Source organism: Colletotrichum jinshuiense, chromosome 2, assembly GCF_051148585.1.
Source record: "Colletotrichum jinshuiense chromosome 2, complete sequence".
Lineage (NCBI taxonomy): Eukaryota > Fungi > Ascomycota > Sordariomycetes > Glomerellales > Glomerellaceae > Colletotrichum > Colletotrichum jinshuiense.
In genome coordinates this window covers 5,994,862-6,022,567 of record NC_139309.1, presented here as the reverse complement: position 1 = coordinate 6,022,567, position 27,706 = coordinate 5,994,862, and the positions used below count along the sequence as shown (strand labels likewise).

Here is a 27,706-nt window from a genome sequence, read left to right as displayed (position 1 = left end):
TCAACCCAAGGGGTGTGGACGTCCGAACCTTACGCTTTCACACAAATAAGGTACTCCCCACCGCGCTCCCAAACGCAATGACAAAAGAACTGGATGTTCGCTCCTTTTTGGTTTTGTCTTATAACTACCTACCCTCACAATTAGTCATCTACGTTTCTTTGGGTGACTTTCCTCAGCATGTTTCTCCATCTTGTCATTTTCTCAAGCCTGGCCAGCGTGCTGGCAACGCCAAATGCACCACGACAAGTACCAGTACAACCTGTACCCTTGCGCATAATGGCCTTGGGCGCCTCGGTAACGTTTGGTACGGGGTCTACAACCGGAAATAGCTATCGCAAGGATCTCCAAGATCTTCTCGTTTCCAAGGGCATGACCGTTACATACGTTGGCACTCGGGCAAATGGAAATTTTCCAGACAATGCAGTTGAAGCCACCGGCGGGTTCAAGATCGACCAAATCGCAGCAGCAGCAAATAAGGCTGTGCCTATGTTGAAGCCTAATCTCATACTCGTCGACGCCGGCACCAATAATTGCAACAAAGGCGGAGAGGTTCCAGATGCGGGAGCTAATGTAACGGCTTTAATCAACGAAATATATCAACAGAGCCCAGAATCAACCGTTATTCTGACCTCCATCCTCGCCAACAAAGTTCCGGAGCAAGATGCATGCAGAGTCAAAATCAACGAGCAATACACAGCCTTGGCGACACAGTTCCAGCAATCAGGTGCCAGGTTCGCGCTGGTAGATATGCGTAGCTCTGATGCACCTGGTCTTGATGACTTGGCTGATCTAAGGCACCCAAACGATGCGGGATATGTTAAGATGGCTAATGTTTGGATGAAAGGAATTCAAGATGTTGTGTCTAAGGGCTTTGTAACCCAACCTAAATAAAAATCTGAAAAGGAGTATAGTATACAGTTAATTTATTCTACGGTGTTTTTTAAGCCAGTAATAAACTGTACGGACATTGGGTTTTCCTTTGCTTGCGCGCTTCTCCAAGTTTCAGGCTGGGTTTAGTGCACTTCTACCCATCGATTTAATGGAAACCAATAGAACCAAAATGTGAAATCACGAGCGCGCCGAGGCTGTGTACCGCAGTGTTGCATGCGACCATGGAACACTAACCCCAAACCTGTTACCAAGCACCTGTGCGTATTCCACTGCGTGTTGCATTAGCAAGTCGTTTTATGTTTTACTTGGTAATTTGTTTCTATTTTATGGCTTGAAATATCTGGTGAGTAACATTATACGCAAGAGAAAATCTACAACTACACTACTATTACGCTGAAGCAGGAAATCCGTAATTGTTCTTTAAATAATCACCATCAAGAAAACCTGGAGTATAGCTAAGACTCGCTTAGTAAAATATGAAAGAAAGCAAAATGATAATCGTATATACATGCATCTCACCCAGCACCAATCATTCGTGTTATCCCTTTTTATATTCGCGCATACAGGAATCGTGGCACCTTTTGCGGGCCTACGATGACAGGCCCTCCGGCCGACGCGTCAGCGTCAATCTTGCCCAAACAACATTATGATTGAGAGGTAGAAACACAGAGTACACTATACTGTAAAAATGTCGCTTGACACTCTCGTCACAGAAGCCATACATACCCACAGTTTCAGATAGGCATCTCTACAAAGGTCAAAGTATTCATTCATCGGTGTTTAAGAATGGTGGTATCCTAAGAGAACAGACCATTAAGGTACGAGGGATGCTCCCTTAACAACATATAATTTTCAGCGGTTTGAATACTCGTTAAATCATAATGGTGTGGGTGCTAACATGAAATTTAGTCTGTTATTGTGGTCGGATCTGCCAACACGGGCTTTGACGTCCTTGGGGATTGTCATAGTCATGAACTTCAGACAACTATGGTTGTACGGTCTCCTACTTACATTGTCCCAGTTGAATATGTCTGTGAAAAGCGAAGTCCCGGTGCCTATACACTTGGAGTAGAGGCCATCGACAGACTCTTCTTGACCCTGCCAGCCTGCGTGGATGGGCAGCTAGGACGCGGTCTTTTTGCTCAATTTGCATCGGAAGAGCTGTACCGCTATGCAGCACTTGCTGCGACTGGATTTCCGGTGCTTGATAGCCGTAATCCTGAATGTGCTTTGATGCACAACCTGATCGAACGGGCTGGGGAACACTACGTTGACGTGGGCGTCACCAATTTATTAGCCGAAGGCAAGGCATACGTCAAAGCTGGTGTCGAGCCTATTGCGTACACTGAATCAGGCTTGAGATTCTCCGACGGCAGTACAGCCGAAGCAGATGCAATAGTTTGGTGCACAGGATTTGCCGACAAGAACGTGCAAGCTGTTGCTGGCGATATTCTAGGAGGTGAACAGGCCAATGAACACAACGCGCAGGCCATGGGAACTGGTGGGAGCAAAAAAAACATCCTCGGCCCTCACGACATTGCTTCCCGCCTTGATGCGACATGGAATATTGACAACGAAGGAGAAATCCGTGGCATGTGGAAGCGTCATTTGAACATTGACAATTACTGGGTCATGGGAGGTTATACTCAACAACATCGATGGCACTCACACACTCTGGCGATTCAGCTCAAGGCACTTGAGGGCATTTTGCCGCCAGCTTATCGTGATACGGTGTAGTGGAAACCAACGGAAATATTTCAAAGCGTCGATACTGCTATTAATTACAGAGATGATTGCTTATGATTACAGAATATGAATTAAAAGGTATTAGCGCAACTGAATCCACAGCGTACATTTTTTGTTAATCTAACTAACCAATCTGGGGACTCACCTCTAGATATTCTAGGGATGATCATCTTCTGTTGAGTCATGTAAACCCACTTCATGAGAGGGCACAATTTTAAAACGGGCTCAGCTGACACCACATGCTGATAACAATGACTCGTTTCTGTTTTTTGTTAGCTTGAGAACGCTTATAATTCTTCCCGTCCTCACATAAATCCAGAACAACACCTCTTTCTCGATATAACAAATTGCCAGGTACCAAACCAACAATATGAAGCTTTCAGTTCTTTGTGCTATAGCGGCGCTCGCTGTTGGATCAACAGAAGCGTGTGCCAAGTATAAGACTTGCTGGTACGAGGTCTCTCCCTGTTTGATTGCCAGCCTAATTGCTGATTTGTGAAGGTGTGAAAGAGATAACTTCATGTATGAAGGCCGTATTCAAAACAACATCGCTTGGGATGCAGACACGGTTGCAGCATGTGTTAGTCCTGGAAAGAGTGGATATTACGGCCAAAACTTCAAGGAGTGTTACCGGTACGAGAAGTCTTTCTTCGCACTTATACCTTCAAAGGCCATCGATAACTGTGATTGGAGAAACGTAAGTTGCTTTTATTTTTAAACGAAACTATGTATGAAGACATGTGCTGACTAATAAAGAAATGCATCTCTGTTGGTGCAACCACCGGGTACTGCCGTCAAAAGATTTAAACCTGAAAGATCTAGAATCAATGTTCAAGGTTGGGGGAAAGACATATTTTCGCCTGTTGCTCATTTGAAACGATACATCTACATTCAGATTCATTGTCGTTTATTATGCGGGTGCGCTAAGGTGGCTAGCCTTATCTAACGCTATTAATAATATTAACACCGTTTCTCTCATGTCTTCTCAACAGGTTACTAAATTTACTGATATAAGCCCTGTTAAACACATACCGAGCAGCGGAAAGAAACAGAATAGGTAGTAAATCAAAAATCAAGCAAACAGTAAAACTGGGCGTATACTAGTAAGGCTCGACGGGAAGCGAATGTAATTTCAAGGTAAGTGTACTCAAGTATTGGAATGGTGCGGGGTTCAACCCACGTAGCTCAGGGGACATGTAGACACCCATCTTGTTATTTTTTTAGTCGCCGGCAAGTATTTAGGTCTAATCAGGGCGGGTTGAGCCTGATCAAAGATAGAAAGGCATCACCATCACTAATACTTCTTTCTTTGCATAAATATCGAGATGTTCTACCAATTCACTATTGCGTACATGCGTCTGCAACGGAGGTGACCACTGAGCAACAAGGCAAACACTCTAACCTCCTCATACAGCCTGAAAAGTGCAATCATTTGACCAGGATAGGCCTGACCAGGCCCATCTTTCACAAATAATCGACGCTTCTGTTGCTCTGTGAAAGGGTAGTCACTGCATGATAGGCGAAACATAGAGTGTATTGCAGCTTTAGGGTGCCTTATGGTGTATTGCGCACATCTTTCCATCTTGTTCATATAACCGAGAAAATAAATCTGTTACAAAACTTATAGAACTCCAATTTTTATACCTCCATTCTTGATGTTGAATATCTTGGCGCTAGCTTCAATTGTTGCTATCTAATCAGTTATGAGACAAAAACATGCCCGGTTATCAAACCAAGACAACTTTTCTCGAAGCAAGAAATCTTATAAACGCTAGGAAGTATTATTATTAGAAGAAGATCATAAAGCAATTCAAAAGACCTGAGTCGTTCTGTAAAATTTCTCTCGCTATTGCCATGTTGTTAGTGGAAATAGATAGCTTAGAATGCAGCTCACCTTTGAGGAAACTGGCTATTGTGTTTCCCGAGTGCCATAAACGACGGCTGGCTAACCTCAAACCCCGAATGACCCACACAAGTTGCAGACCGCATCTCCCAGCAGGCCCCGACGGTATTTGCCGGCTTCGTATTATGGCATACCCCCTCAGATGTCTGTTGGCCAACATTACCGAGGGCGGGGAATAAATTCCACAAAACCACTCAGCAGCAGCTGTTGCGCCATTTCGACATCAATGATCCAATGCCTGGCCTGTCAAAAGATAACACAGCGGCAATTCCCCGGAGGAAAGAATCCACCTATCCACCAAACTATCACCCAACTATCCATGTTCTTAACCTTGCTACACGTTCACTAGTAGCGGAGAAAGTCGCCGATGCGGAGAGCGCGGGGTAGACCGGAGCCACCCCGGCGATTCCGTCAGTCGCCCTCCAGTTCGCTAATTGGCTTATTGGTTACAACCAAGCTAACATTTTCCTAGTCGATTTGAACGATTGTCACATTTGCTATCGCTTCAATGCCGGCTAATGTCGAGTCATGAATCCACATTTGGAGTACTATCTGCAGCATATATCGGGAATAGGACCGAATAATGGATGCCCATCTCGGCATTTATTCCAAGGGTTATGACGTATTTCGGATGTTATTATGGGGAGAAAAATATGGAGATATTGCAGTAAGTCATGAAAATTACCACATAAATGTCGATATATTCGTGCTCTTCAATCCTCTCCTACCTACCTGGTTTTCATTGGCCTCGCATGGTGATCTCGACGTTGCCAAATTACAAGCACAGACCATCCGATCCTTAACCCTAAGTTGAGATGAAGTCGACAGGGGCATTCTTTGCTATTGCCCTTGGTGGCTCTTTGGCGGCGGCACAGACAAACGGTTCTGCGCCATCAGAAGTGCCTTACTACGGGCGAAGCCCCCCGGTTTACCCATCTCGTTTGTGTCCCTAATCTTTGAATTGAGTTAACCTTGACAACTCATACATTTCTAGCAATTGGCAACGGTTCCAGCAACTCAGGATGGGCTGCCGCTTATCGTCATGCTAGGGCTTTAGTGTCACAGTTGACCGTCGAGGAGAAGGCGAACATCACACGTGGATGGACCGGCACATGCGTTGGCAATTCTGGCGAAGTTTCGAGACTTGGAATCCCGGCTCTCTGCTTTGCTGATGCACCTGATGGAATTCGTGGGCAAGAATTTGTTTCTGCCTTTCCCGCAGGAATCCATGTGGCTGCCACATTCGACAAAGCCCTTCTGTACAAGTATGGCAAGGCCCTCGGCGACGAATACCACGGCAAGGGTATCAACGTTGCACTTGGACCAGCTGCGGGACCTCTTGGACGCGTTGCTCGAGGTGGTCGAAACTGGGAAGGCCTTTCTAGCGATCCCTACCTTGCTGGCGTGGGTATGGGTGCGATTACACGTGGTATTCAAGACGCTGGAGTCATTGCAACTGCCAAGCACTGGCTTCTGAACGAGCAAGAATACCGGCGCAGAGTTTCCGATTTGGGAGAAGCCATCAGCTCCAATGTTGACGACCGAGCCCTCCATGAGCTATATGTTTGGCCATTCATGAACTCTCTCAAAGAGGGCGCAGCATCTGTGATGTGCTCGTACCAAAGATCGAATCACTCATACGCCTGCCAGAACTCGAAGCTTCTCAACGGCATTCTGAAGACTGAACTTGGATTTGAAGGATTTGTGGTCTCTGATTGGCAGGGTCAGATGGGAGGTGTCGCTTCAGCCAATGCTGGCTTGGATCTCGTCATGCCGGACGCTGGGTTCTGGGGTGACAAACTGATCGAAGCCGTCAACAACGGCTCAGTTACCGAAGACCGACTTTCGGATATGGCGACCAGAATCATCGCTGGATACCATTACCTTCGTCAAGAGCACTCGTTTCCTGCACCTGCTATACACTCGAACTTGCAGCATGCCTACCCAGTCAACGTTCAAGACGACCACGCCTCATTGATCCGTCAAATTGGAGCAGCTGGCACTGTTCTCGTTAAAAATGTTGATAACGCGCTTCCCCTCAAGAACCCAAAGTTCCTTTCGATTTACGGGTATGACGCTACCATCAAGGCCATTCCCTGGCAAAACCCAAGTCGCTATGGTGGCGGCTACGAAGTCAATTTTGGTTGGGAGACTTTTAACGGAACTCTCATTACCGGAGGCGGCTCTGGTGGAAGCACTCCTCCTTATGTTGTCTCGCCTTTCCAGGCAATCCAGGAACGCATTTCCAAGAACAAGGGAATTCTTCGATGGGACTTTTACTCCGAGAACCCTTATCCCCCATACGTTAACTCCGAGGCGTGTCTCGTCTTTATCAATGCATATGCATCAGAGAGCTTTGATCGACTTAGCTTGACAGATGATTTCAGTGACAGACTTGTCCAGAATGTTGCCGCCAACTGCTCCAACACCGTTGTTGTTATTCATTCAGCTGGTATGTGAACTACCCTTACCTGTCTTCCTCTTCAACACTTCCTGTGTTTCTTTACAAAGGCTTACAAAATTCAGGGATTCGTACTGTGGATGCTTGGATCGAGCATCCTAATGTCACAGCTGTTCTGTTTGCAGGTCTTCCTGGCCAAGAAAGTGGACACAGTCTTGTTGATGTTCTTTGGGGCGACGTCAATCCCTCCGGAAAGCTGCCATTTACTGTAGCTCGTCAGGAGTCCGATTACGGAAATCACCTCAACTCCAGCGCCTCAGACGACTTTTTTCCGGACAGCGACTTCAGCGAAGGCCTATATATTGACTACCGATACTTTGATTTCCACAACATTACTCCTCGATATGAGTTCGGCTTTGGCCTTTCCTACACTACGTTTAACTTTACCCACCTGTCCGCCGGTCTAACGGCGGATGCTGATACATCGGAGTATCCAGACCCTAGCATCCCCATTGTGCAGGGTGGCCATCCATCTTTGTGGGAAAACCTGGCCGTTGCGGAAGTATCAGTCACCAATACTGGGGACGTGGATGGAGCTGAGGTTGCTCAACTTTACATAGGAGTTCCAGGTGGTGATAGCCCTGTCCGCCAACTTCGTGGATTTTCGCGGGTGTTCTTATCTCCAGGACAAACATCTTCGGTCGCCTTTGAACTCACTAGACGAGACCTCAGCATTTGGGATGTTGAGGCTCAGCAGTGGCGTTTGCGGAGGGGCATATACCACCTTTGGGCAGGCTCATCGAGCAAAAACCTGTCTTTGCAGAGCACTATCGAAATCAAGTAGTTTATCATGATGAGATCATTTTATGGCATATAATTAAATTGACCACATTAAAACTACGACAAGAATACTTAAAAAAGTTGCGAGAACAGAAGCTTCCCCCTGCTGTCACTGTCACTATCTATCAAGACTTTGATTTTCAATTGTCTGGGACCGGCAAGCAATGCCGAACCATACAACAGGAAGCACAAAAGTGTTGCATCACTGGTGAGAGCTTATGAAATTTTCTGTCGAACCTGCTTTAAACACCAACAGCTATTCTCCACAGCGGTACTTAAATAAGCATATATACTGACTTGAGTACACCGAAAGGATTGTGATATGCTCATTAACAAAATCAAGACCTTTAAATATTACCCACCAATGAGAGAATTAAAGAATGTTCACGCATGTATAAAGACTCGCCCCTTAATAGTTTATGCCTTCAAGAAGTCAATAAGACTAAGATTAATTACATACATACCGGCCACATTTTAGTCTCTGTGGGACATGACAAGGGGTCCCTCAAGCGGCCAAATCCCGTCACGACATTCTTAATGTTGATGGATGCGACATGGGACCACTGTGGTCAGATGTCAGTTCCCATGGATACTGGGTTTCTTAGGATGCAATGTTCCACTTCTCACTTGCTCTGGTTCCAAGAATTTCAAAAAGGACTTCATTGCCTGTGGCGCTGGGTTATAAGAAATTAAAAGCTTGCGGTCAATGCATTGCTATTCGAAATATATATTGGCTGTTGGAGGCCTACATAATATCCTGTATTGACGGGCAATGCTCGAGGTTGCCATAAGAAGACCAGGCAGATACGAGCCCGCATCACAAAAGTCCCTATGGCACAGGTTTGTCCTGATCAATAAGCAAGCTGCATGAATTTTCTCCCTCCATACTCGGCAAAGATAACCATAAACGCTAAATTTGCGGTGCTTCTGGCGCATCCTGTGCGCGAGTGCTGACCGAGCCTGCAGGAACTCCACTGTTGGCAGGATTATGGCAAGGAACCCAACTCCACTCACCCATGAAGCTTAATTAGGATGCCTGTAAGAGCCGTCCACAAGGTATCTTGTGCGATACAGCTGATGGAGACCTTCTGATTTACTAGCGATCCTAGGCACAGTCGTTCCTTGACCATCTATTTGGTGATTGTAAGTATGGTCATTGAAGTTGAGTTGAACTAGGAAAGAGACTAAACCTAAATTCAGCCTCACGGATATCGATCACGGATATACAAGAATTTCGGCATCACCCCATTGCCGCGACTCGTGCAAAGCTCGCTTCCATCCTGCAGGACTTGGCAATGCCCACCCATGTTTTCCGTCCCATATACGAAGGTTGACTGGTTCGGGGTTGGACATTCAGAATGCTATTCGCGCGTCAGATAAACACCATGAGTGGTTGTACATGGGATCACCCTGCTAACAAGCTGCCAAGTTCTGTTCACTGGACTCTTGGCCGTTGGTTGGCATTATTAACCTCTTGGCTAGCCATCCTCGGGTGATAATTGAATCCGTCTTCGGGTCATAATACTGTCCGATTTATGGAGATAAGATTGATAAGATGATTTTGGGAAACTGTAATTGGGCATTTATTCCGCGAAGAAATTTTTGCTCGGCGTCAGACCAGCCCAAACCATTTCGGTGTATTTGTTCCCGAGGGCGCGTTGAGGTCTTATATATGACTGGAAGCACTGATGATTTCACGAAAGCTCAGTTAGCCACTCAAGACACTCAAGGCCACTTCGGGTCTAGGTACGATTCATATTCATTGACAATGGCGACGTCCCAGGAGCTGCGATCACTGCCGGATGATAAGAAGCCATCCGTGGGCATTGCGCTGACGACATCCGATGACGACACCCCAGATCAACAGTTGACATCCGAGACCAGTAGTGAGCTTAAATCTATTCCTTGGACTTACAAGTGGATTGCGCTGGCATGTGTCATCGCATTTCCCATTGGCTCGAATTGGACCAACGCCAGTTTGGGCCCTCTGAAAAACACACTACGCCAGGAACTCGGGGTTACCAACGCACAATTCGGCGTCATATCCAGCGCAGATTCTTTTGTCAACTCTATTTTTCCAATAATTGGCGGAATGACTCTGGACTGGTGGGGTCCCAATCGAATCACCGTCTGCTGTACCTTCATCATCTTTGTCGGCGCAACTGTCGCTGCTATTGCAGTCCACGTTGAGACTTGGAGAATGCTAGCCGCTGGTCATGTGCTGATGGGATTCGGAGTTGCTATTCTCGACCAGGCACAACAAAAGGTTTGGCATTATCAGAGTTTTAAATTTTTTTTTTCTTTTTGCCAATACATACCGCTGACATTTGTTTTCAACCCTTAGTTTGTCTACCACTGGTTCGGAGCAAGTGGACTTGCTTTTGCCTTCGGTCTTGAAAACGCAATCTCGAGTACTGTTGGCATGGTAGCCGGCATGGTCGCCATTCCGATCCGAAATAGAACAGGTTGGTATGGGTGGACTTTCTGGATTCCTGCTATATTTTGCGGTTTGTCGATGGTCATCAACATCCTTTACGTCTTTTTCGAGCGGTTCTTCATTCCTAAACACCTCCGCCTGACGTCCGCACGCGCCAAAGCCCTTGCCGACAACCACAAGCTTAATGTCAAGCGTGTCTTTTCTTGGAAGTCCTTGACTAAACTGCCATGGCAGTACTTGATGCTTCCTGGAACACAGATCTTACAGAGCGGAGGTGCCAATGGTTTTGGAATCTCTGCTGCAGATATCATACGCATGAAGGGTTACAGCGAAGAGACTGCTGGCTTTATGTCAACAGGCCAAAGGGTTCTCAGAATTGTTGGCAGTCCGATTGTCGGTTGGATGATCGATCGATACGGACACCGATTCCATTACGTCGCTTTGGCCCCGTTGTTTTACATTATTGCGAACTCGCTTATTGGCTTCACGAATCTTCATCCTCTTGTCGCATTGGTATTTCAGTCAATGGCAGGCCTCATCAATGGTATGCCTCTCAATGTTTGCATTCCACTATTAGTGGCGGATCAAGACAAGCTAGGGACGGCATTCGGACTCTGGAGAGCATTCAACAACTCCGGCGGCACAATTGTAAGTGCTATAAATCCCTGGTAGCAATTTTATGGTTCCAAAAGACTGACCCAGTTGTAGATGGAAGTTGCATATGGCGTTCTACAGGATGGCACAAAGGACATGGGATACGACAAAGTCCTCAAAGTTTCTACCGCTATTAAAGCATGGGGTTTCGCCCTCGGCATCTGCTATATCATACTCGATCACAAGAAACTAGGCAAAGGAATGACCTTGACTCGTGAAAAGAGAGAGCAAGCCGAAGCCGAAATTGAGGATCGTAGTATCCATCCTCTTACGAAGAGAGAGGCATTGAAGCCATGGACAATCTACACGCTCTCAATACTTGCTGCCATGATAGTAACCGCCTGGACTTTGTTTATCAAATATCTGATTTAACATACAACTTCCGTCTCAGGAAACCAGGTTCTTGTAAATAGAACAAGTCAGATAGACCACTCAACCCGGCAATTAATCTAGCTTGACGCGCTGTCAGACAGTCTGACATGCTTTGTGAGATTTGAAATTGTGTAAAGGCAGCTCATTACGTTACGTAAGTTCGTTCTCTTCACTCAGTTTCTCGCCCAAGTGTGGCTGCTTTTAAGCGAATTGAGTGGTATCTGAGGTGAGAAGCGTAAACATCACGCGTGTCTACGGGGTTTTTCGAAATTGTAACATTTAGGCCTCTAAATGTTTACGAATCACTTGTCTCGCTACGAATAATAATGACGATAGCATCGGCGGCCCACGTCTCAATACGTCACATCTATGTTTCAACATCCCTTACATAACTGCCATTATAATAGAACCTATTGACTTCCACTACCTATTACTTCTGCCTACTCTCCACTACAACATAGATGTTGTATATAATGTAATAGAAATGTCAAATTAGGCTGATCATGATATCTTTAATGAAAACCGAACTTTTGCGGGTATCAAAGTTGACAATTAACCCCAATCAATGAAATTTGTAGCTATACTCAGCCTCATCTATAAGGGTTGAGCCAGGGATAATTAATTGGTGTTGCTTGTATTTCGCCCTACCTGCGGTCACATCAGAGCACGGGCTATTACTTGCTCCGCACGCTTGAAGCGAACCGATACTAACAGAGGGCATTCATTCCTCCATTCACTCATAGAACACCGACTGCAGCAGCAGAAATCGGTGTGTGGCTGAGTTGACCAACGTAAATTTCGGGATACGTCGTGACAAATTAACGGAGCTTTGGTGGTTCGAAAGACAGACGGGTTGATTTTTGCTAATGGATAGAGATGGCCATAAGCGATGATGGCAGAGGTAACTGTTATGAGCTAAAACAAGCACGAACTCGTGATATGCAATTTTTGTGCCACCTTCCTTCCTTGGCTCCAATATGTGGTTTAGTGTATTATCTCTCTTTAGGATACGTAGCTGACTAAACCCCAGACCAAAAAGGAGTATTTTCCTTCGCTTGCCAATTCATCCGACTCTCACATGCACCACTCTCCAATTCTTGTCGACTGGGTGCCATATTGATATCGAGCCTAACATGCCTCTACACGAATCCCAAGCCGATTGTGATGCGGAAGCAATATACAACTATCATCGCATGCACATGCCTCTGCACCCCGCTTCGGCAATATTCTGCCTCTGCAGTCTCGATACACGCGTCGCTATCCACGCCGCCCAGCTATTCCTCGATGGCTACGGCGAATACCTCATCTACTCTGGCGGTGTGGGCAAACTGACTGCAGACCGCTTCACGGAGCCTGAAGCCGAAGTATTTGCGCGAATTGCGAGGAATTTAGGCGTGCCGAACGACAAGATCATCGTGGAACCTCTATCCACCAACACGGGCGAGAATGTTCGGTTTACCAACGCTCTGTTACGAGAACGCGGATTGAAGATGGAGAGTTTTGTGCTGGTACAGAAGCCTTATATGGAAAGGAGGACGTATGCGACTTTCCGGAAGCAATGGCCGGACGCGAGGACGGAATTTACGGTAACTAGTCCCGAGCTGCGGTTCGAGGAGTACCCAAACGTGGAAAATCCCAAAGAGTTGGTTATCAACATCATGGTTGGGGACTTAGTGAGAATCCGGGAGTACCCGGCCAAAGGGTTCCAGATAGAACAGGATATTCCTAAGCCAGTCTGGGAGGCAAACTTGAGGCTTATTGCAGCTGGTTATGACAGCCATCTGCCTTAACAGATAATAATAATAATAGGCAATGCCCGAGATGTGCGAGGTAGATTCTGCTTTGCCCAGTTCGTCTTCAATCTTCATCATTCGTAATGGCTGTGTTTTAATACATATTTAGATTCTAGGCATTGGCCCGATCCGGCTGGATGCCTATTCTTCATCAGGAGTCTCAAAGTCCTTCCTCGCCTCTGCTGCAACGGCGTCATCCGTAAGCACCCGGATAGCAAGCATCGCCATTCCCTTTGCACACTTGATAGCAGCTGAGTGAGCCTCATCCGTTGCGGCGGCGGCGGCGAATTTTGGATTGTGACCAGCTACATCTGGCGATGTAGGAATTACGAATGCGCCATGGAAACTTGGGACTAGATGAGATACGTTGCCCATATCTGTGGATGCGTTGAAGGGTTTGGCTTGGTGGACCTGAATCGTTTCTCCGATTGCTGCCATATCCTCGACGTACGCCTTGCATAGTGTGTCATTGGCGCGAAGGTTCATGTATGTAGGTGCCCTGGGCGATGATGTTAGCAAAAATGACACCAACGACACAGTGCAGTATGTTTATACTTACACAATGTAGTTAATTTCGCAGCCCGTTGCTGCTGCACCTGCTTCGAGGCATGATTTGACTCTCTTCAGTAACTCATCGGCGCGGTCAATGGTTGGACTGCGGACATTCCAGTTCATCCGAGTGTAGTCTGTAATGACATTGGGAACGGTTCCTCCAACCTCGATAACACCGTGAATTCTCTCATCGGATTGAATCTGTTGCCGCAGTAGAGCAACATTGCTGTATGCCGCCACTGCAGCATCCAGGGCATTCACGCCTTTCCACGGTTCACCCGCTGCGTGGGCTGTCTTCCCGCGGAACTCCACCCGAAACTTGTGACTTGCGATAAGCTTGAAGCCCGCCAGTCCTGACGACCCGTTTCCGCTCCCGCCCTGATGGGCAGCTGTTGGATGTGCCATGATAGCGGCTGCAATATCTTCGGGCGGGTTGAAAGCACCGGCATCAATAAGTTTCGCCTTGCCACCGCCGCCCTCCTCTGCCGGGGTTCCGAGAATGCGCAGCCTTCCCGGTATCTTCAGTTCCGATAGAACACGTGCAGCTCCCAAAAATGCAGCTATTGAGGACGTTGCAATGAGATTGTGACCGCAGGCATGGCCGATGTCAGGTAGCGCATCATATTCGGCGCAAACCACTACTTGGCGACCGCCGGAGCCCATCTCGGCTTCAAAGCTGGTTTCGAGGCCATAGGTATGTCGCTTGACGGCGAAGCCCTGGTGTTCGAGGTAATTCGTGATAGTCTCATGTGCAAAAAACTCCTTGTAAGCTGTTTCCGGGTGTGCATGCAGCGACTTATTAATCGCATTGTGGAGGGATGAGTCCAGCTCATCGAGATGCGAGTTTATGATGTTGCGCGCCTTTTCAACATCGAATCCCCGGACGGTTCCTGACGTCTGGTTGGTGCTAGACTCGGCTGCGGGGGCAGCGACCGGGATCTGAATGATGGACATGGTAGCGACCTGTGATGTGAGGTTGCAACGAACGATGAAGTAAGCTTAGAATTGGTGTTGCAGTCTGGACTGCAAAGGTATGCATAAACTATTTTAACCTGGCGGACGGGCTTGCCTTTTGAGAAACGTTTTGGTTATGGAACGGACAGCCCTTCTTCGCCACTTTCATGAACGATCACGGTATTATCATAGTGTCATGTCGTTTGTGCGGAGAGCTTCCGGCGGGCAGACAGGGATGCTGCCTCTAGAGCAGCTCCAGGGAGATAGACCCATCGGCAATCGGTATTTGGAGCTTGCCGACCAGCAAAGGCGTTGCGCGCGTGGAGAGATAGCCGACAGTCGGCAAACATTTACTATTCTGATTTGATAATAAACAATCCGTCGCTGCGCGCACACCGCGCCATCGCTCACGGCCTCGCAACAACCTCCGCATCAATTGATTACTAGTCGTTTATCTTTTGAAACCTCCGATCCTTTGTGGAATCAAAGACGCTTGCTCGTTGTCGGCTATTCTGCAAACTTTTAGTCAAAGAAATCCCGCAGCAACGGTTATATCGCCTGCAGAGCCCACTCAAGCAACGCGCGCCGTTGCTCAACTGCAACTCAAGCGAAAGAACCCCAGCTCTTGGCCTCCACCCTGACGCTTCAGACAATCTGCAACTCGCTGGTAGAGCCGACCGCCAGTCTGTTTGTTGGCGTTCACCAATGAGCTCTTCGCCTCCTGGAGCCGACGGGAGTTCTCCTGGTAGCACAAGTGCTGCTTCAGCCGACAGTGTTGCTGCCGAGGAGCAGCTCCACGAAGACGATTCCGGGGTCTCCTGCCCCGCGGCCACGGCTGGAACACGCACGGGCGAGGGTCGGAGCGGACCGCGCTCGAGAAATGGATGTTGGACGTGCCGCACAAAGAAGGTAAAGTGTGACGAGCAGAGGCCCAACTGTCATCGTTGCACCCGTTTGCGGCTACTTTGCGATTATGCACCCCGCGTCAAGCTTACGAAGAGAGGCAAAACACGCAGGGATCAACTCGGCTCTCAGCTTGCAGTCTCCACGTCGTCGGCTGGAGGAGATGGGAGATCGCCCGGCTTGCCGACTTGGGCGCAGGCTGTCGCTCAACTAGACCAGTCCAAGGCTCTATCGCTATTCAATCCTTCGGCTCCGGCAATGGGGGCTTGCTCTCTTGATCTCACGTCGGCTGATCACGAAGCCATTCGGTACTTCCGTACATCGTTTGCCAAGCAAAATCACACCAAAAACCCGGATTTCTCGCTATATTCCATCATGTTCGACATTGCCCAGACTGACCCCATGGTCATGCATGTGGTTCTTGCACTTGGCGGGCGGGAGCTGGAGTTCCGACGCAACAAAGATGCTGAGGAGGCGCGAGGTCCCAGGACTCCCATTCAACATTACTCTTCGGCACTTAGGATGATGGCAGACACCATCGGCAGTGAGGAAGATGGTCAGCTGGATCTTGACTCGGTCTGTACGGCCCTGTACCTCATGCTGCTCTATGAGCAAAAGTACGGAGATGGGAAATGCCAGGGCCTATCGAACCATCTCATCGGTGCAAGTTTGATATTGCAACATCGGTTCAGAAACCTGCTACTGCAGCTGCCAGCCCCTTCACCCGAGGCCAACAAGAAAAGTCTAGCGTTAACAAGGAGGGGCCATGACGAGAATGGCACGCGGCTTTCATTGTACTCGGCACGGATGCTTGTCTGGATCGCCCTTCACGACGCAGCAGCAGCGTCATACGGTCTAGGCGGCCAGTTAAATTGCGCCCTGCACAAAATCATGGGAGCGTTTGACAGTCATGCAGGCAGCGGCATCTCAAGCCCCATTCAGCCGCTAGATGCATTCGAGAGATTACATCGCTTCTCTAACCCGCTGTACCGGAGCATGTGGGCGGATGCATATCCCCAGGCAGAACTTCTCGATGATGTTGAAAACCGCAACGTCTACGCTCTTTTGGGGGCCTGTGGTCAGCTGCGCTTCATGATTGCTCAGCTTGCGAATCTTTCCCAAGAAGACGACGTGTCTCAGCAGCAGCGCATTATGACCGTTGACCTGACAATTCAGCAGGTCGGCTGGAAGTTCACAGAGTTGCTGGAGGTCGCTGCAGAGCTTTCCATCAGCACGGACAACTCCCATCGTCTGGTTGCCAACATACGCGGCATTGTTCCGCACTATCACGCCGTAGTTCTCGAGTTTCTCCGATTGACGCGCTTCAACGACATGCCCATGCTGGAGACCCGCCAGCGCGACTCTCTGCGTGAAATCATGAATCTGGCTTTCCAAGCTTTCAAGCACGAGGGCGATGAGTCTATGGCACGCATCGCCTGGCCACTCTTCATGGTCGCTCTTGAAACAGATGACCTTCTGCACCGCGAATGGGTTCTCAGCCGATTCCAAGGCATGAGTCGGTTCGGAAAGAACCTCGATCGGGCCCATTTCTTCTTGAAGGAAACGATTGAAATGCAGAACCGCCTAGGGAGGCGGGTTGACGTACGCGAGCGGTTCCGGTCCGGCGAGGTGGGCTTATTTGTTATCTGACCCCGGGAGTTGCTCGGCCTTTGCCAACAAGCGGAGTATGATCCCTGTCGCGTGCCCATTCGGCCAATTTAGTGTATCTCCTGATGATCCTCTAGAAGCAAGCAAGGTCTCTGAGGGGTTGGGGGTTTCCCCGCATTGCTGAAAGATGTTTGAACACGCCGGACTGGTAGTATGTGGATCGGCTATTGTCCTCTTTGGAGCTCCGTCGGCTATCAAGGGGTTTATCGATCATTATCAGCTGTCATGGCTGCAGCTGGCCGGCCAAATGCACGAAATGGCATTTTCTTAGTCTATCTATCATTTTCATCGCAGTATCGTTACCCGATGACTGATAGCGATACCGTACCACGTGTCGGTGGCCGGGTTCGGACAGCCATCTTGTCGAGTTGGGGGGGTGCAACGATAGCGATCGGGCCTCGCTTGCTTAGCTTCCAAGTATTGAGAGGCTTATGATTGACTTATAAGATCAATTTGACCCGCCTTCTATTTGGGTTGCGTTTGGATCTCAGATCGACTTCTACAGCAAAAGCTTCCTCCGTTGCCTTCTTCTCCTCAGGATTGCCACATTACTGCTAATCGACATGTCGGAAAAGTCAGGGAAGCTCCCCCTCGAGGAGCTCGGCAAGGCGGATCAGACTCTTAAGGATATTGGCGAAGGCTTTATTTCGAGCCAAGGTCTGAGCCCCGAGGAGGACAAAAGGATTCTGCGCAAAATCGACAAGTTGTAAGAACTGCCCATCCATCCGCATTCTTAGCGCACATTCATTGACTTAGCGAGGTAGCCTCTTGCCTGTCATGGCCATGTCATACCTCTTCCAGTTCCTCGACAAGTCTGCGTTGAGCTACACGGCTATCATGGGGTTGCGTGACGACTTGCATCTCAGCGGCTCAGAATACTCGTGGGCGAGCAGTATCTACTACTTTGGTTATCTCGTTGCTTCATACCCCGCAGGAGTCCTGATGGTTCGTCTTCCTGTTGGTAAAATGATTGCGACGTCGGTGTAAGTACATGCTCATGTCATTTTCATATCAAGCAATGAGTTGACGGTCCTAGTCTTGTGTGGGGTATAATTCTCATGTTCACTGCGCTTTGCTTCAACTCCAGTGGCCTGTTGGCCAACCGCATCATGCTCGGCGTCGCCGAAGCAGCCATTGCACCAGGCCTTAGCATCGTTGTCTCCATGTGGTACAAGCGATCTGAGCAGCCTCTTCGACACGGCGCCTGGTTCCTTGGTAACACGGTTGCGGGTATATTCGGTGGAATAGTGGCTTACGCCATCGGTCACATTGAGAGTATTGCCCCTTGGAAGGTATGTGTATATCGCTGGACTGCTTTATCAAATACACGCAGCTCGGTCTAATTATTCATGTCTCCAGGCCGTCTTTCTCATTTTTGGAGGTATCACTACCGCTTGGTCCTTCGCTATCTTTTTCCTCCTTCCCGATACCCCAACAAAAGCGCGATTTCTCAGCGAAGCCGACCGCATCAAGGCTGTTGAGCGTGTCGAAGAGAACATGACAGGCATCAAGAGCGACACATTTAAATGGTATCAGTGCGTCGAGGCGTTGACAGATGTCAAGGCCTGGCTGCTCTTCACCATCCAAATCAGTGCCCAGATCGCCAATGGCGGTGTCCATGGATTCGGCTCCATCGTCATCAAGGGCATGGGCTTTAGCACACTCAACACGCTCCTCGTTCAGATGCTGGGCTCTGTGTTCCAGCTGGTTTTTGTGCTGATGGCCACGGGCGGCAGCACCTACTTCCGCAATAGCCGCACGTATTGGATGGCATGGAACCTGGCAGTCTCCATCGCCGGTGCCGCCATGGTCCGCCAGATCAAATCGGAACTAAAGTGGGTGCGCTTCATGGGGTACTGTCTGACCATTGCATACAGCGCCAACTTCCCCATGATTCTCTCCATGTCGTCTGGCAACTTTGGTGGTTTCACCAAGAAGACGACTGTCAACGCCATGGTGAGTTGTAATCACCCTGATCCAAACTTATAAATCGCTGACTGACCTGGCCAGATTTTCATCGCCTACTGCGCGGGAAATATCATCGGGCCGCAGCTCTTCTTTGAGTGGGAGGCACCATCTTACAGCTCAGGTTTCTTGGCCATGTTGATTTGCTATGGTGTTGGCGTCTTGACGTGCTTCGCTCTCCGGTTCTATCTAATCTGGGAGAACAAGCGGCGAGACAATGTTGGAGATGTTCTGGACACGGGAGCTGGGGCTCAAGTACCCCTTAACTTGCTGGACAAGACGGACAAGGAGATCCCTCAGTTCAGATATGTTTACTGATATGGCATATGAGTTTCGTATGATTTCTACCCGGCGGGGCGAGGCTTTGGTCAACTTAAAATGCCGAGTAACAATTCAGCAATGCAATGCATCTTCTTTTTTTCATAAAATTATAAATGAGGTCAGAGAACTGGGATGTTACGTTAATGAGGCAGGAATTCGAGGCAAAACGTCCATGCCAGCACGGGTCATCCCACTTCCCATACGAGCGGCTCCTCGTCTCTCAAAGCGCGCCACCTGTTCGTCGCTCTCATGACGTCCTCGCAGCCCTCAAGGAGGAAGCCCCATTTCTTAACGAATTTCTCGGTGACTTCCCAGCCGTCCGGATGCCAAGGATCCGACCAAACAATGAACCCCGGCTGGTCGTGACATACATCTCCCTCATGGCAGCCAACGAGATCGATACACAACTCATGCTGACTGTAGGTATCACGGTACTTGATTGCGTTGTCACGCATTGTACCTGACGGGAATATGTCGATCCAGGGTTCGTGGGGAGTCGAAATCTGTGTGGCAGTAGGGAGCAAAGTATGCGGTATTTGAGAAGGGGACGGGAAGAGGGGGGTAGCAAGATGATGGGGTGAGCAGGAGTTCTGCAGAAGACAGTCAAGGGAGAGGATATTGATGTTTGTGATGGTTGCCCGTAATACGTTGTAGTACACCAGTGGGATTAAATGATCTCTGTAAAGAGGAAACCACGTCGCTGGGTTCTGGAGATGCAGTGGAGTATGCTTCGGCAGTTTCGACCTAGTAACTTGGAGAGGCCGGGACTCTCGGCGCATTTGCGGTCGTGTGACAATTTCATTGGTTGAACATGTTTGAATGCCTTCTTCTTCGATGGGTGACGCGTCGGTGGACCTGGACAACTTTTCCGTCTTCGTACTAGATGACTTAGATATGACTGGGGGAGCCCATTGCAGAATCTTTAGGCCGGGGCCTGAGTCGGAACGCAGACTTAATGGCCCCCAAGGGTCCCTCGTCTTGGAAGTATTATCTTGCTCCTTTTGACGAGCTTCTACAGCCTTCCGTTTCCCTGAAAACTTTATTAGGTCCGGCTCATTCATATCAATAGAGGTATGGACATCAAATACGGTGTGCCCGCACGTTCAGGCGGGTTTGTCTCTTGCGTCTCTCAGTTCTGTCGCGAAGGCCCGTCCAGTCGTCATCCAGGCACTGGGCTTCTGAGGAATGAAGCATTGGCGCCAAGATGACGGCTCGCTTTTCAGATCCAGCCGCATGCATCGCAGTTGGCCACACAGGACGGTGGGGCGGGACCAGCGGCGACTCTTTCGAATGTCTAGTGATAGGGACGAATCGACACGGAGGGTTTCAAGACTTGACAATGCAAAGGGCTTACAAGTTTAGGCCATAAAGAGACCGTTTGGAGGCTTTGCACCGATGAAAGTCGGGAGTGGATGAACGGTTAAGGACGGCGGGTTCTTTATCTGCTTCCTATCCGCACCGCCAGAGATCAGCTGCCGAAGCAAGAAGCGAGAGGCATATGCAATAAGCTTACAACGCTTTGCCTATTTCAGAAGACTGGCACTGTAAGCCCGTCCAGTTATCCAATTATGGCGCGGATCGAAGTGGAACTCGCTTGCTTCCGGGATAGATTCCAATTGGAAGACCAACACAGCCACAGCTTACACTAAGAGCTGTTCAGCACAATTGGCTCTGTACATTCGTATCTGAAAAGCATCAAATCATCTCTCCAGATGGTTTCTCAATCAACCCAGTTCTAGTTTACATTCTATCTCGATTTTTGGATAGTGGGTTATTTCGTCCCAAGAAAAGTAAGGGCAAAAAAATTCGCAACCTGGTCTAGAATACCTACGTAAATAAAACCCAGACCCTTGTTTAGCCAGGATGAGCATGGCCTGCTGGTTGTCTAGTTCTTCAGTTTGATAATAAACAAGGTGACGAAAATTAGCCGCAGTGCATATAACTAGGAATTGCTTCACCTATACATATCACCAGACCATGGATGTGCTCAATAAATGCCACGATCTTCCTGCGTCAAATCCAACATATCACCGGCTACCACCATTCATGTGTTCGTCCAAAGCCCAACGAGGTAGTTGGTGTATGGTAAATGGCCGATTTCTGAATCCTTTTGATCAGCCTCGTTTGGTTTGATTTTGACCTCAGGGCAGCTGCACCGGTTGTCCATGTCCTCTGATATCATCTGAACCTCCGAGATGCTTTAAACCAAGTTGCTCGAATCGTTTCGAGCAGACCAAGTCAAAGGTGGGAGACGAGGAATACGGCTTCCCGGCACCCTTGTCTTCACGCACACTGTGTTTGCAAATGCTCTCGTATTGTAAGCCTCATGTTCCCAGGCAGGTTGCAACCCGTAGAGATGGGCGGACTAGAAGCTACGGCAATAAATCTGGTCAGCCTAGCTCGGCCGTGGCGAATTCCCGCATCGGTGACAGTGCTCCGTCTGGGCGCTACGTTTAAATTCCTGAAGACGTCCGCGTCCACATGTGGTCGATCTTGTCTCATTTCGGTCGCATTCCACACAAAGCCACGCCCGCATTATTCTCACCAAGAGCTCCGAATTACGGCTAGCTAGAATCCGGAATCTTGGGAGCGGAGGCTGGATTCGCCTGTGGGTTTTTGGGCCACTCCAATATCTAATTTTACGAGGGAACGCAGCAACATGGTGGCTTTACAATGGCAGCTCAAAAGACAGCAGGGGCCCAGGGCCGGGCTAGTGCCACTTCCCAATTGTCCATGGTTCACTATAAATCACTCTTTCGCAGATTCTCCCTGTGAAAAGGTAGCTTTTTTTTTCCTGCAGTTTCTTGGGTTTGCTTCTTTTGGTGTTGTTTGTCCTCTTGTATTTGCTGTTATAGTACCGACGATCCTCGCGGCTCCAAGCACAGCTCCGCGCCCTCACGCAAAGAGATCGCCCTCTAGTCCGACGGCGCTAGTCAGATCCTGCACATTTTCTCTCAGTCCTCGATATATAATCCGGACCCATGGGTCCCCTCCGGATTGCGGTGGCATTTTTGCTTGCCTTGCCGGCAGCTAGGGCGCAAACCATCAAACTAAACTTGGTCTGGTTTGACGATTTCAAGGGCCTCGCCAACACCTTGCCGGACCAGAACAACTGGATCATTGATACCGGCAAAGGCTACCCCGGCGGACCCGCGAATTGGGGCACCTGGGAGCTTCAGACATACACGAACAGCCCGAGCAACATTCGAGTCAACGGTGCAGGGAATCTCCAAATTACAGCCATCAAGAACGCAACCACGGGCGCATGGACATCTGGACGGATCGAGACTCGCAAGGCCAACTTCATGGCACTACCGAAAGGCATCATGCGCATACAGGCTAGTCTGAAAATCCCCAACCTTGGAACAGGCGGCGTTGGTTACTGGCCAGCGTTCTGGACCCTGGGTGCCGACTATCGAGGCAACTACATGTACGTTTCTCGTGGTTTATTTCATATGCGCATCCAAACTGACACACGTGGTGTAGGAACTGGCCCGCGGTGGGAGAGATTGACATCATGGAGAATGTCAACAATGTCGACCGCATATACGGTGTCTTGCATTGCGGTACCCAGCCCGGCGGAGCGTGTAACGAACCCTCCGGCCTCGGTAACAGCCGTGCTTGCCCTGGTAAATCCTGCATTGGGAACTTCCATACGTACACCGTCGAGGTTGACAGGTCGAACCCCATTGAAGCGATCCGCTGGTATGTCGACAACGTGTTGTATCACCAGGTGCTCCAGACACAAATGCCCGCAGCCATCTGGAAGCAGACTGTCCAAAAGCCACATTTCATCTTGCTGAACTTGGCCATCGGTGGAGCGTTCCCTGATGGCGCGTATGGCTCCAAAACGCCCACCAGTACCACCCTGTCGGGTGGCGTGTTTGAGGCCGAGTATGTTGCGGTGTACCACACCTGAGCATTAGTATGCGCTCTTACGGATGCTTTCAACTTTCCCCAGTTTAGAATACACCTGAATGGTGTTGCCCTTTTTCACAAGGATACCATTAGTTCGGAGTTACAGCCAAGGTCAAACCAGTATTTATTCCAATGGCGATTTGCGTTGAGCCAACTTCAATATTTCATCCAGATATCTTGAGCAAATTCAAGGCAGTTATTGTAATGATAATTATTAGCTAGTTAAACTTGAGCGATTTTAACAAACAAACAGATGAGGTAATTTTGACGTCTTTTTTTTTTGTGCCGTCGAAATTAAAAACAGACATCTTAGTAGTGATAAGCTTATGCGCAGTGCAAATACGCTGTATTTTTTGGTTTGGTATACTTGTTAATACCATCGCGGTTCTTAAAGATACTCTGTTTAGGCTAGGATGGTTGATCGTATAAATAGGACGATAACAGTCCCAAGCATATGCCCTACGAACTGCCGACCTGATACTTGCGACGCCGTGAGCGGAATGCACACGTAGCAACAAGTGGAGTGGATTTGCAGCCAGAAATATCACGCATTATTTTCATTATTTCGGTAACTGCGCTCGTCGTATGCTATAGCTCCATAGATTATGATTGATGCCTTGGCGAAAGGGAGGGGGTGAATACTGGTGTGAGATGCGGGTACTCGTTTAACAAACACACGGCCTTAGCGCGGGCTGTGGCGAACCGAGCCAGCTACCGCGACCCTGTCATTGACATTAACGACACGTTGGGGTTACGCGACAAGATAGTCACAGCCGCGACATTGCTTGCGCCAAGAGACATAGCCGGCCATGCTGTCGCCCACGATGACATCGTCCATCGTGTGTAAGGCGACAGCGGCTAGATTATCCCTCATTCGCAGCTGCAGACCTAGCATCGGATCCCAAGCCATACGCCGCCATCACCAGACGCCGAGCCTCTTTGCCGCCATTGAACGCACGGCTGCGGCCGCTAGTCTCAGGGCCGAAAACAGCGGGAGCAAGAAGCCCCGGCCTGCCGTTCCGGAGTACCACTCGACGCCGTCGGTTCGTGGCAAAGATGGCGGCATCGTCTGGCCTGCGCCGGAGGACAAGATGGAGGCGGCGAGGAGTTTTATTCGCGAGTGGTACGTTTCCCCGACGCCCTCTCTGCACCAAGCTCCTCAAACGGGCGGCAAATGCGCCATGAACCAACCATGTGCAACCCTTTTTCTCATCTCCCACCCGTGGCCAGCACTGCACTCATTCTGCCTCGTTCTGACTTCCCACCAGCGTCTCCGCCGGCAAACGCACCCTCATAGTCCCGGACAAGGATGCCGACGGCCTCGCCTCGGGCGTCATTCTCGAACGCACGCTGGTCCTGCTCGGCCTCGACCGGTCTCTAATCACAGCCTACCTGCCGCCAAAAGGCCAAACGATCCACGATGAATCCGTCCGCGCGGAGATGGCCGCCCTCGGCCCCGCCTACATCTTCGTCCTGGACCACGGCTCATGCCCCTCGCCGCCCCTCATCGACGCGCCCCATCGGGGCATCGTCATCGACCACCACCACGCCCTCGAAAACGACCACCCCAGGGGCGCCCTGCACGTCACGGCCTGCGACTCACCCCCCGTCGCGACAAGCTCGCTGCTGACCTACCTCATCTGCCGGGACCTGCACGACGGCGTGGAGCGAGCCTGCAACTGGCTCTGCGTGCTGGGGACCATCGGCGACCTGGGCCACACCCTGAAATGGGAACCCCCGTTCCCGGACATGAATGCCACGTTTGAGACGCACCCCAAGTTGTCGCTGAAGGCCGCCGTCACCCTGATCAACGCCCCGCGGCGGACAGCGTCCTACGACGTCGCCATGGCGTGGGGGGCCCTCCGCGCCGCCGACTCGCCAAGGGACCTGCTCACCAGCGGGCCCCTCCTCGCGGCCAAGGTCGAGGTGAACGCCGAAGTCGACCGTTGCAACGACACGGCCCCCCAGTACTCCGCCGACGGCCTCGTCGCCGTCATCCGCGTCGACTCCCCGGCCCAGGTCCACTCCATCATCGCGACCCGCTGGGCCGGCTACCTCACCTCGCCCAGGCTCGAGGTCATCCTGGTGGCGAACGAGGGGTACCTGCCCGGCCTGGTCAGCTTCTCGTGCCGGGTCCCCTGCCGCGCCAGGTCCAGAGACCCGCCCGTGAACATCATCGCGATACTGCAGAACCTCGCCGCCTCCGCCAAGGACCCGACGCTGAGGCGGCGGCTGGGCGACTCGTTTGCAAGGGGGCACAAGGTGGCCACCGGGGGCCTCGTGCCCAAGGCCGAGTTCGAGGAGCTCGTGGCCGTGCTCGAGGTCGGCGAGAAGGTCCAGCTTGGGTCGCCCGGGAGGAAGCAGAAGGCGCCGCAGCCGGACACTTTGACCAAGGACTTTGTGGAGAGCGAGATGAGCCCCGGCGGCGGAGAAGACAAGATATGGCACGATACACGGAGCACGGACGGGGAAAAGGAGATATGGCGCGAGACCCGGAGCGTTGGACGAGATGCCGGCCGCGAAGAAAAGAAGGTTCGGCGCAAGACATTGAGCATTGACGTTGGCGGCGGAGGTCAGAGGACGTCACGCCAGACACGGAGGAAGGCCGGGAAGAAAAAGACATGGTGCGAGACAGGGAGCATTGGAAGAGACGCCGGCGATGCGGACCGATAGAGAACGCATGGAATCACCTTCCCCCCCTGAGCCCTGGGCAAACCTGATTCCGAGTAGATGGTTCTATTTTCCAAAGTAGGGATATCAGGAGACTACGCTGTACATTCAGTAAGGTAGCTAAAGACCATATTGCCTTCTCCGAGAGTATGCCATGGGTAAACGCCGAGACGGGTCAACTAACCTCGTCTCTAGAGGCCCTCGGTCCACCCAGGGCAGGCCCGTGGACGCGTCAAGCCACTCCCCAGACTGCGCGTAACCCTGGAACGACATTGCATTTCGATATACATCTGCAACGTAGCCGTTCCCGTGTGCCCCCGTCACCCACAGCAAGCCCGGATACTGACCCGTCGGCGCGGGCGGCATACCCAGCCCCTGTATATTTTGCATCCGCACCCCAGACGGTCGGTAGGTCGCGCGCACCAGTCCCCGCGGTGCAGCCAGGCCATCGGCGTCGACACCCCGACCCCGGCGGCGGCGGCGGCGCCTCGGTCCTCGGACAGCGACCCGGAAGCAGCCAAAATCCCACTCGCCCATGGCGGCACTATCCGTTCGCTGTTTTGTTTTAGCGGCCTTCCGAGGCGGCTTTGTGATGATCGGCGCGACAACAACAGGTTTATCCAGAAACTCTAAAATGGAACAAAACCGCTTGGGACCTGACGTGTCTCGGAGCCCGAGATGGGGCGGACGTGAACAGGAACTGGGAGGATGGGCAACCCCCCCACGTCTGGGAAGAAAAGGAGAAAGAAGAAAGAATTCGGGAACGCGCCCGTTGTCGCCGAGGGACCTTTTGAGTCAGGCTGAATCATTATGGGCGAGTCAACTGACAATAGACGCAGTCGTGATTCACCTTTTTTTCTGGAGTCGTTGCTTATTCCCAGCAGGCTAATCAATATTGAACCTGGACATTGAACCCGACTCACTTTGCTTCTTTCTGAATCCCCCCCCTTTTTTCTCTCTTTCGCCCATACACAAACCACCAAGGCTGGAATCAACAGCAAGGGAGTCACAGGCTCAAAAACATCCCCGAGTCCGTCTGTTTCTGTTTATGCCCCCGTTGTCCCGGGAACAACACCCCATCTACCCATGGCCCTGAGAGAAAAAGCAAGCAGTCTGCACGATGAAGCCCCGCAGGGGCCTGAGCCTCGATCCCAGAAACGTCTCTACACACAAACACACTAACAAAAGCAGACAGAGAACGTTTTTAAACCGTTATTAAATCGGCTTTCAATGTGAATATTATTATTTTTATTTTCAAAATCAGACGTGACTTTGTTTGTAAAATTCTTATAACCAATGTGCACTTTGACAATGTATGTTGACGTGTCGTATTAAGCCATTAAGCATTAACCCCCCACCACGGGCCATCGTCCTCGGGAGGGAGCGGGTCCGACGCCGATCAGCTAGTGTGGCAGCGCCCATCGGATCGCCCGCCAGGATCACACCCAAAAGCTGCGTTTCGGGCCCCGTCTTTGCCGCCTCGCCGCATCCGGAGCTTCTTCCTGCATCTTCGGGGCCCACTTGGCCTCAATCTTCTCGTCCCGGTGAAGCTGCCAAGTGCTGCCACCGTTTGTCAGTCGCCGCTTCGGGTCTAGAAAGGGGAACTTGGCCCCGTCATCCACATCTGGTTTCAAGCTAGGCAGTTGAATATCCAGCGCAGGAGGGAATAGGGGCCAACCAATCATGCATGTCACAATACGCAAACAAAAGTGCTCAGT

At 50.3% G+C, this 27,706-nt stretch overlaps 7 protein-coding genes across 7 annotated transcripts; 6 read left to right on the top strand and 1 right to left on the bottom strand.

The window, feature by feature from the left end:
- Positions 1-1,878: 1,878 nt before the first annotated feature.
- Positions 1,879-2,628, top strand: EsH8_II_001567 (uncharacterized protein; the record flags this gene model as incomplete). Its single annotated transcript, XM_083264865.1, has 1 exon — positions 1,879-2,628. One exon carries the CDS (start codon positions 1,879-1,881, stop codon positions 2,626-2,628), a length of 750 nt encoding a protein of 249 aa, XP_083122187.1.
- A 2,727-nt stretch (positions 2,629-5,355) lies between these two features.
- EsH8_II_001566 (beta-glucosidase) lies at positions 5,356-7,785 on the top strand (the record flags this gene model as incomplete). The annotated part of the gene is made up of 3 exons (XM_083264864.1): positions 5,356-5,479; positions 5,535-6,992; positions 7,067-7,785. 3 exons carry the CDS (start codon positions 5,356-5,358, stop codon positions 7,783-7,785), a joined length of 2,301 nt encoding a protein of 766 aa, XP_083122186.1.
- Positions 7,786-12,437: 4,652 nt separating this feature from the next.
- EsH8_II_001565 (YdcF family protein) lies at positions 12,438-13,034 on the top strand (the record flags this gene model as incomplete). The annotated part of the gene is made up of 1 exon (XM_083264863.1): positions 12,438-13,034. One exon carries the CDS (start codon positions 12,438-12,440, stop codon positions 13,032-13,034), a length of 597 nt encoding a protein of 198 aa, XP_083122185.1.
- Positions 13,035-13,178: 144 nt separating this feature from the next.
- EsH8_II_001564 (M20 family metallopeptidase) lies at positions 13,179-14,543 on the bottom strand (the record flags this gene model as incomplete). Its single annotated transcript, XM_083264862.1, has 2 exons — positions 13,179-13,536; positions 13,597-14,543. 2 exons carry the CDS (start codon positions 14,541-14,543, stop codon positions 13,179-13,181), a joined length of 1,305 nt encoding a protein of 434 aa, XP_083122184.1.
- A 705-nt stretch (positions 14,544-15,248) lies between these two features.
- On the top strand, positions 15,249-17,096 carry EsH8_II_001563 (Zn(II)2Cys6 transcription factor; the record flags this gene model as incomplete). The annotated part of the gene is made up of 1 exon (XM_083264861.1): positions 15,249-17,096. One exon carries the CDS (start codon positions 15,249-15,251, stop codon positions 17,094-17,096), a length of 1,848 nt encoding a protein of 615 aa, XP_083122183.1.
- A 581-nt stretch (positions 17,097-17,677) lies between these two features.
- On the top strand, positions 17,678-19,397 carry EsH8_II_001562 (uncharacterized protein; the record flags this gene model as incomplete). Its single annotated transcript, XM_083264860.1, has 5 exons — positions 17,678-17,820; positions 17,879-18,097; positions 18,151-18,406; positions 18,474-19,070; positions 19,125-19,397. 5 exons carry the CDS (start codon positions 17,678-17,680, stop codon positions 19,395-19,397), a joined length of 1,488 nt encoding a protein of 495 aa, XP_083122182.1.
- Positions 19,398-22,381: 2,984 nt separating this feature from the next.
- On the top strand, positions 22,382-25,991 carry EsH8_II_001561 (uncharacterized protein; the record flags this gene model as incomplete). Its single annotated transcript, XM_083264859.1, has 6 exons — positions 22,382-22,830; positions 22,887-23,294; positions 23,367-23,410; positions 24,005-24,161; positions 24,211-24,441; positions 24,587-25,991. The coding sequence occupies 6 exons, from the start codon at positions 22,382-22,384 to the stop codon at positions 25,989-25,991; spliced, it is 2,694 nt and encodes an 897-aa protein (XP_083122181.1).
- Between the last annotated feature and the right edge of the window lie 1,715 nt (positions 25,992-27,706).